Source organism: Diorhabda sublineata, chromosome 1, assembly GCF_026230105.1.
Source record: "Diorhabda sublineata isolate icDioSubl1.1 chromosome 1, icDioSubl1.1, whole genome shotgun sequence".
In the NCBI taxonomy this organism is placed as follows: domain Eukaryota; kingdom Metazoa; phylum Arthropoda; class Insecta; order Coleoptera; family Chrysomelidae; genus Diorhabda; species Diorhabda sublineata.
The window spans coordinates 36,841,367-36,850,982 of NC_079474.1; the positions used below are offsets into that span (position 1 = coordinate 36,841,367).

The window sequence follows — 9,616 nt, forward strand, 5'->3', positions numbered from 1 at the left end:
CTTTCCAAAAATATCTAAAGGCCAATATTGTACCTATCCGAAAACACTACAATTCTCACGAAAGTGAAAGTTCATTCTTATTTACTCAAACGTATCGATTATTATTAATAAATATTGACATTTTTATTTCATAATATTAATTACTGACCTAACCCGGAACTGTTAAGTAATCGTTTAAAAAAATTGAATGAATACGAGGGTTGTCTGAAAAGTTTCCGACCTCAGCCTGAGGTAATAATTGCTATCATTCAGGCGTTTACGTATGTAAGTGCAACTTTACGGTTAGGAAACAGGAAAAAGTAGCTGGGTCCCGATCTGGTGGTCCACTAATTCGAAGTACAGTTCATGAATTTTAGCCGTGCCGATCACGGGAATATAAGAAGATGCGTTATCATGATGGAAAAGCTCAAATGTGGTCGCTTTTTCTACTTTTACGTTATTAAGCAATGATATTTTAATCTACTAACACAATCCAAAAAAACAATCGTTATTATTTTTTCAGTCGATGAAACCGTCTTTGCCTTTTTCGGAGCATATGGACCATTTGCAGTCTTAACTATTTTTTCGTATTAGGAGTGTAGTGATGGATCCAGGTTTCAGCTACAGTTAGGAATCGACGGAGAAAATACTACTCCAAAGTGAGCTAACGTGGCACTCAATGCGTGGATAGCTTACTCATGCATAATTCTTCAGTCAGTATATGTTGAATCCGATCTTTTTATTTGCCTCTCTTATCTTAGTCCTATGGTCATCTAGTACCATATGGAAATTTTTAATACTATATCGCAGGTTCTGGCAGTTTTTGACTGTCCCGTAGCTTCGTCATCAGTCAAGCTGATACGGCCATGTTTGAATTCAGCTGTCCTAAATTTTACGGTGGTGAAAGATGGTGCAGACTCTTCGTACATGTCTAACTCTTTCATTGTCTGTCAAAAACATATAGTCGAAAAGATCTCCATACGATAAATCTTCAGAACGACTCGCTTATACCATTGGCAAATATAAACTCAAAAATTGCTGAAATTGGTGCCATTTATATTGACTACTACTACTCAAATCCAAATTGATTTTTGGCCTCTCCAACAAGTTGCCTCTATAATTTTTTATCCTCAGTTATGTCTACTTCTTCATTAAGTCTCCTTACATCTTCACTCTCTTGGTAATTCCATCTTGCTCTTGGTTTTCCCAGTGTACGCCTCTCTTCTGGTTGACCTCTCCACACTCTTATTATTGTTGCCTCTTCATCCCTTCTTCTTACAGAGCCTAGCCACAGTATCTGGTCGTCTGTACCTGATTTTTGTTTTTCAATATTCTTCTTACTCCTCCTTCGAAAACTGGCTCATATAACCTCCATAACATTTTATTTTAAAATGTTATTAACTTCTTCTGGGTGTGTTTTGTTAGTGTTCAGACCTCAGCTCCATAATATCAAACTGACTGTATTATGACTGTGTGGTCCCAATTTGAATGTTTTTAACGATGCCTGCGGTAGTTCATGGTTAGAAGAGAACCACTTGCGGATCTATACAAAGTAAGGCTGCTTTCTACCAGTCTTCGACGCATTGTATCTTAATTTATAAGGTAATTATAGCAATGAACACATTCTTGCTGTAATGCAGTATTTGTAGTGAAACAATTTCTTAGAACCTGCATTATCAAAATCAGATGGTTTTTGATATGAATGGGTGGTTACAGTATTGTATATAATCCTGCAGAGACCTGACGGGATTGAACTTAAATTTGAAGAATGTATTTGGATGAACAAGGTTGCTCCTGTAACGTCTGATGATTTGAAAGCGTCAGTCAATATGATATAGTGGTTATGATAGTTTTTTTATTTCTTAAAAAAAAAGACTGTTCAATCAATTTAATTGGAGCTCCAGTTTTTTTTAAACATATCAAGGTTTTTACTAAGTTGGCAATTTTGGAAGCTTTGATGATAATCATGCTGAACACACTTTTTACACTATCACTAAAACAACACTCACAAATACACTGTCAGATAGTGTAATTGTGAATGTAAGTGTAGTGGTAGTGTAATCAGTGTATTAAGGTTTGTATTGATTGATATAGGAATCAATCAGAATGGAAGGGTTTGAATATTATTAATTGGGAAAAAGTTGGGAAATTGAAGCTGTTGATCAATTTGCATTTAAATATTGTTCTCAAGCGGATTTCTTCCATTTTTTAAGCAATACGTTAATTTTACGCGCCAAAAGCATATATTGTTTACTTATTAATATTTAATAACAATCTGCCACAGCAAAAATCAAAATACAACTTATTATAGCCTCAGTTATGATGACTAAGGTGAAACATACTGTTTTGTATACCAAGGTAAACATCTTCGCTCAAGAACAACGAACGCTTAATATTCACCGCAAAGGATACGCCGAATATTTATTAATTATTTGTTCAGTTGCTTATTTAGTATAAAGTATCAACCAAAAAGTGAAACGAAAACAAAAATTTCAAGTTCAAGAAATATGCAGATACTTTTCTCAGAAATCTTTCAACCTGATTACACTGGCCTACACAAGTTTTTTAGCACATTTCAAACAAATATATTTATAATGTTAGTACCTTCCAAATAGTAGTTCATTTTATGAAGGGTAATTGAATATGCACGGATTTGTGAGCAGTAGTTGTAGTGTGAGTAGTAAGTTTTTATATTGTGGGTTGTTTAATATTTTTCTAAGTTTACATTTGAGTTATAAAGTGAATGGTTCTGTATAGAAAAAACTTTAAAAACCACAATAAGTCTTACGAGCCACAGTTGTGAATTTTTTCCTAACAAGTTTTGTTATATTTGTGGAAAATTTATGGTCAAAGTCATTTTTTCTGAAAATGTGAAAAAGTCCAATTTCATGTATCAAGACAAAATATGGGTTACCATGTGTGGAAGAGAAAAAAGTATACAGTATTGCAGTTCAGTAGCATAGCGACAACCCACTAACCATTTTGTTTGTCATTTTTGCATGAGGAAAAAAGAAAAGGGTACTATCGAACATCCAAATTTGCCATCTGTCATGACACCTGTTTTTCCCAATGCATACGTACAAACATCGACAGCATCTTTGGATTGCTAATATATACTTTTGGAAAATAATAACTCATTTTCAAGAAGCTTCGAGGAACAGTGTATCAAACTCACGCCTGGTTCCAGTTACAGCGAACCACATTTCATTATTTAAAATGAATTTAATGATTTAGTCCGTGATTTGAGGTTGTTAGAGCAATAGTCAGAACTTTTTGGATCCCGTCTAAAGATTCGTTATGTGTCAGTTGTGATATTGATGATTCAATGCAGGAAGTCTGATAACAAGCATTTTTTTGTGAATTGTATCATGAATACAACGAAATATAGTCATGTTATCACATAATTGAAATTTAAAACCATTTATACCAGTTGCTCATTTAATGACAATGAAAGAAACCTAGAAAAATATGCGCCTCTTTTTATATAAAACAGATTAAAATAGCTACAAATGGCACTTTTATCAGGACTTCAGGGAAGATATACGACATATTGTTCGTTTTGACTTAATGATTTCCCATTTAAAATTATTTAAATTTAAAAACATTGTACAAATGTAACCCAGACAAAGATAGTGTGTAAATTAAACTCACCCCCGATGCGAACCATTGTGATATTTTACTCATTTAGTTGAAGGATACAAAAGCTCCTTATTTTTACCCTCCATTACCAAATTTTTATCTTATATTAATATGACTGAAGATTCAAAAATTAAGCTATTCAATATTCAAGGTTTATTGTATTCATTAAGATTTATGGTACACGATCTTAATGGGTACCCACATCATTGATGTCATTCCAGATTTCTCTTGGACACTTGAGTATCAAAGTATGTTCTTTATTTTGTATCGACGTGGCTCTAAAAACCATATATATAATATAGATAATTATAACCTTTCATACAATAGGAATTTTCAGTATTTAAGAGTGGTCTGTAAACAGATCGAAGTCTTAATATTCTGGCGTTAATTCGAGTATGGTCGTCGGATTATTGAAACCACGTTTAACTACTTGTTTTTATCTGATAAATAGTTTAATTCAAAGAAGTTTTGATGTTTTAATACAACGAATATGATCAACCATCATGGGTTAGGGCAAAGATACATTACAGGGTTATTATCATGATAATATCTAGTGTGATTACGAAACCATAAACCAAACGCTTCAGTAAAAACAAACTTTCTCCAATTAATTTTTTTACACGACAACACCGCACCGCAGCTAGTAAACAACAACCAGGAAAAATATTTTTGCATATGAACCAAACATCGCACATTGCCAACAATAGAGTTGAGTTTTTTAACGTTGAACTCGATGAACTGTTGCACACGAGTGTCTCATGCGCTGCCGTGTGTAAAGATTGAATACTGTTGTTTACTATTTTATATATCAATATTATCGCGCAATTTTGTTACGAGAAATGTAGGATCGTGTGCAATAGCAGTATAACGTTTAAATTAAAAAAAATTATGAAGTCACAGAAAAGCTAAATTGGTTTACTTTGGTTACTTTGAGGAAAAAATATACCGATTAAGTCAATTCATAAAAATAATGTTTCGATTTAATCTTTAGGTACAGAAGCCAGAAGTACCCGGGATACAATTTTGTATGCTGATATCAATTTATCATAAGATAATAAAAGTTGCTAAAAATATTTATTATAATAGGAGACTCGCCTATTCGTACGTGTGGTGCGACTCAATTAGAGAGAGCTGTTAGATTTTTGCTCGGACTAAACAGCAGGATTCCTTCCTTATTCATCTTAGAATCCGTTTGACTAATTAGTACGCACACTTCTCCAATTTCAGAAAGGACGTTGCGTAGTCCACGTTCAGAATTAGTTAAGAGCTCAATATTTTACAATGTAAAAAAATGCACAATCACTTGCCAATTCAAATCTGTATCTTTATTTAGTTATTTTTATGTTTGTTTTTTAGTTTTTAGAAGCTTTTGTCTACAAATTGTAACAATTTTTTGACAATAAAATATTTCTCTCTCTCTTTCTCTCTCAACCAATTGATAACTTGGAATATTTATTGTACTTGTCAATCATCAAACAACTTTATTTTTATATAAGAATAATTCAACAAAACTTGATGCACTTATGCATTTTTTTGCTTTTTAACAACTTCAACAACAACAACTTTTAACAACTATCTTCAAAGTTTGATAGAGTATACCTAACAGAAAAAAGCAAAGGAACACCTTCAAAACGTATTCATACCAACTGTATTCGCAGCGCATTTATAACTTGAATGTTTCAGAAACAAATGTCGATGAATAATAGCAAAAGGGCGTGATGCAGTGTATTCATCACAATAATCAATATATTTTTCAGTAATACAATACGCCTTATTTTGGTTTTAGTTTTTAAAATTTGTGGAATAAATGATTTATCTATTGATCTAATAAATTACACAACTCTTCAGGTCAGCAAACTCCATATATTTTAAAAATAAATCATAAGACAATTATTTAGGAGAATTTTGTTTTCTGATTAATATACATCTGTTTTAAATGATAAGTAAGTCAACAAGTCTATGTTGAACGGATGAGCATCCACAGTGGATGATTGAAGGCTTTACTTTACACCCAGAAAAATGTTATTTGGGAAGAGATTACAGGATATCAAGTTATGGGACCTGTTCGTGAGTATCTCGATGCTGCACCGACAAGGGTTAAGTAGAAAGAAACCTATTATATGGCCATCGATACCCCCCGATCTCAATCCTTTGGACTTCTTTTTATGAAAATAATTAAAAATCAAAGTTTTTAAGAGTGAACCATGAAATGTTGAGGTGCATTTTTTAATTGGTAAATCAACAATCAACAACGATATTTCACTATAAATTAAGATACCCTGTGTACATTATTTAATAATTAACGATGGTTAATATTATTAATGTACAATTCCGATAATTAGATGAATCAATAGATCACCTACTACATTAATATCAAAATACAATTCGTTTTAACTCTTATTTTCCATCCTTAATTGTCATATATTAATATGGGGAAAAGAAGAAAGTATCCATTTCAAATTATGGTTACATTAGATAATTCAATATTTTTGATTTCTTTCCTAAATGCCAAAACAGACGAGTTCATTGAAGTTTCCTTCTACATTTTTTTATCAACCACTTGAGAAAATTAGAATTTGCAATAATATACTGCTAAGCAGATTTTTTCAGTAAAATTCAAATGTAGCTCTTTTTCTAGCCTTTCCAATATCAACAGGAATAAACAGTTTATAATTACTATTGTTTATTGTTGGTTGATAACTAAGGTGATTCAGCATAATCTAACATGGTCAATTCATAACAAATGTGATAGTAATTATTATTGTCAGAATATCAAAGAGTAATGAACTGATTAGAAACGTCAAAATGCAATTTCACTGAAATACTTCTATTTTATATTTAAAATGTGATGCTTATTACTTTGTTCATGAAACTGCTCCCCTTCCTTTGGTCATTACAACTTTTCCACTCCGAACATATACCTTATAGAGGCTTAAAAAACAACTTTTTATTAAAACGAAAAAATTAATTAATTAATAAAAATTAACGAAAAAAAAGACAAGGAGAAATTCAATTAGGACATTATATTATACAAAATAAATATTATCTATTTATGTATTAACTTGCATTAACAAGGTGACAAATATTCTATATTTGCGGATCCATATAATCCAAAATTTATTCAAAATATTTTTGCTTGTCTAGAACTACTACTGAACAAGTACTTGAAATTGATGCTGTCGAAACATAATTTCCATATCGCTCATGGTCCAGTAGTTACAGTCTAGTGTGTAATCTAATTTAGTTAATTAAACAAAGAAATTTATAAGTTTTTACATAATAATTTTTGTAAAGATGTCTAATGTTCAAGATAGGATGGTTTTCCAGATATTACCCTATAGAGAATAAAAATAATTTTCACCAATGGAATAGGAGACTACAGAAAACTGCAATTTTGAGAACTTCAGCAACAAGAATCTTCCATTTATATCCTAAAATATAGATATTGTCTTATTCTCCATTTGATTTATCTGTGCTAAAACTAATCCCATCCAATTCCATATTGTATGGTAAAAATTAATATCTTCTCAATATTCAATATCGAAACAATTTCAAATTAGCATTTAACTTTTCTTTTAATGTATGGTAATACATGGTATATGGTAAATTCAATCGAATATGACAGGATAAGAGTTATCTGACCTCTCAAAATAAAAATATTCATTAGGTTTCTAATGCTTTTTCTCTGTGACATATAGTTTTATGAAAACTCACCTATGTGTTTTGAAAGAGGAAGAAAAGCATACAGAAATAACGAAACTAGTGATTAAGATGGAATTTCTATGGTGATATTCATACTTCAAAGACTGAAGGTAAATGGTTTACTTACTCTCAGACACTGTAATTGTGAGTGTTGGTGTATAGTGTGTTCAGTATAGAAACTAGTGATTGATTGTCTTTGAGCACAAAAGCCTCATAATTCAACTGCTGTTAATTTTAAAATCCCTTCATTCTATTATGGTTGTGATGGTTCTGTTATCTTAATTACACTATTATAAAACAATGGTGGTTTGCTTGATAAAAGTCAAAGTTTTCTTGCATATTTGCAACCCTAGAGAATATTTATTTTAATGCTACCATTGATAGAAGGATATATTGTTCATTTTTTTCTATATCAAGTTTTCAAAATATTGATAACACCACTTGGTATGAATATGAAAGTTTTATCTGAAAGATATTTGAAGTAAACCAGTGATCAGAAAAAACTAGAAGGTCTTCAGTTCACTAAATCTTAAAGCCTTTCAACCATTCATTACTGTCACAAATGATCATTATTTCAGATAGAAGTGCTTTCTATTTCATTATTAAACTGCTCGTTTAAATGATTTAATTTCATACATGTTTTATACTTGTTGTAGAAAATTTAATTGTTTAATTTTGTCAGTAACACTTGTCTCTAATAATTCCATAGATGATAGACCTAGACTAATAATTTGTTACTGGATTTTCCTATGCTAAAATCTAATGATTTCTGACTTTTGTTAATGAATACATAATCTTACATTTTTTACACTTTTATTCATTGGTTTATTGTACAGAAGTTTGTACCCACAGAGAAAAACATGTTTCAACCAGTACAAACCTGGTGAATTCCTGAACACCTAAGATCTATTGAGTTACTACTCGTATATCCCAATGGAAATATTAAAAAGATTCGATTAATTTTAGAAATATAGGAAATCGTAATGCATTTGTATAAAGCTATTGAACTTACAAATAGACAATAACCTACATCAAATTCTGAGAAGCATTATAAAACTTGATTTTTGAATATATATGTTGAATGAAATTATATTTTTATTTATCATTATTTATCAGATAATAGTTTAATAAACAATATTTACTTAATTAATATAAAACAAAATTAATTCTAACCTCCTTGCTTCAAATTGTCGGATTGGTCAATGGGAATGACAAGGAGCGGCAAAACTCCACTGAGTCCAACAAGGAGAGAACCAAATATGGCCCAACACCAAGGAACATATTCTAGGGCACAAATCCAATCCGGCACTAAATCCTTATAGGGATCTTCAAAATTTGTGCTATTATTGTCTGTTGCACACACGAAAGCGTTTCCTAGCAATGTCATTTTGTGTATAAAGCGAGAAAATTAATTTATAATCACCCACGATCTCACCGATAGTGCTTGTGAATTGTTGTTTTTATGCCGACTAATCTACACTGAGATTGAGCCGAGCATGAGATATAGTCTATTATAATATTATGAAACCCTCATTAACGAGCACTCATCTTATACGATACGTTTGATAGTTCATAACAAATATTCTTGGATAGTAACTAGAACTCTAACGTGTTTTTGACGGATAAATCCCCTCCATTCACGCGGCGATCATCTGGTGAGAAGGAATACGATTGTCCCATTTATTCCACCACAGTAAGAACAGCGTTAACACAGGTTTCTGTTATTAAAGACCGTTCGATGGTTGTTAAGAGTATTTGCGTCAGATAAAAGACTACCGAAGTTCTAATAGACATAATTTATGTAGATGAAGCATGGTTTGACAGTCACGATGTAGTAAATTTCGGTTGGATTGACAATAATAAAAATTGCTGTTTGAATGGGCCATGTTCTAAAAGGAAACGCATTATAAAAGTAAATGTTGTAAGCAAAGACAGTTTCGTGCCTAATGCCTTATTAATATCTGCTAAAAAAATTAAAAACTAAGCTGACGGCAAAATTATTTGAAAAGTGGTTTAATGAACAGGCCCAACAAACAATTGCTTACTGTTATTAAAGGTCTAAAGTTGGAGGAAATTTATTATATTGACAAGCTGTGCAAAAAATAGGGTCATACTCTTCTCAGACTACCTCCTTACTCTTGCAAATTCAACCCTATAGAGTTGATGAGGGCAAATGTAAAACGAGAATTACGAAAATGTAATCAGTCTCCAGAACTGAGTAAAGAGGTTGTAGAGCTCGTAAATAAGGTTCTAGCAGCAGGCCGCCAAGAGTCTTGGAAAAACTGTGTTAAATATG

The 9,616-nt window shown here is 31.6% G+C and overlaps 1 protein-coding gene across 1 annotated transcript in view; it reads right to left on the reverse strand.

The window, feature by feature from the left end:
• LOC130452431 (zinc transporter ZIP13 homolog) overlaps positions 1-8,989 on the reverse strand; it is a 35,176-nt gene extending 26,187 nt beyond the window's left edge. Inside the window, exon 1 of the mRNA XM_056791712.1 lies at positions 8,494-8,989. Within this exon, the coding sequence (XP_056647690.1) occupies positions 8,494-8,707 (214 nt within the window). The 5' untranslated portion in view covers positions 8,708-8,989. The remainder of the gene's footprint in view (positions 1-8,493) is intronic.
• Between the last annotated feature and the right edge of the window lie 627 nt (positions 8,990-9,616).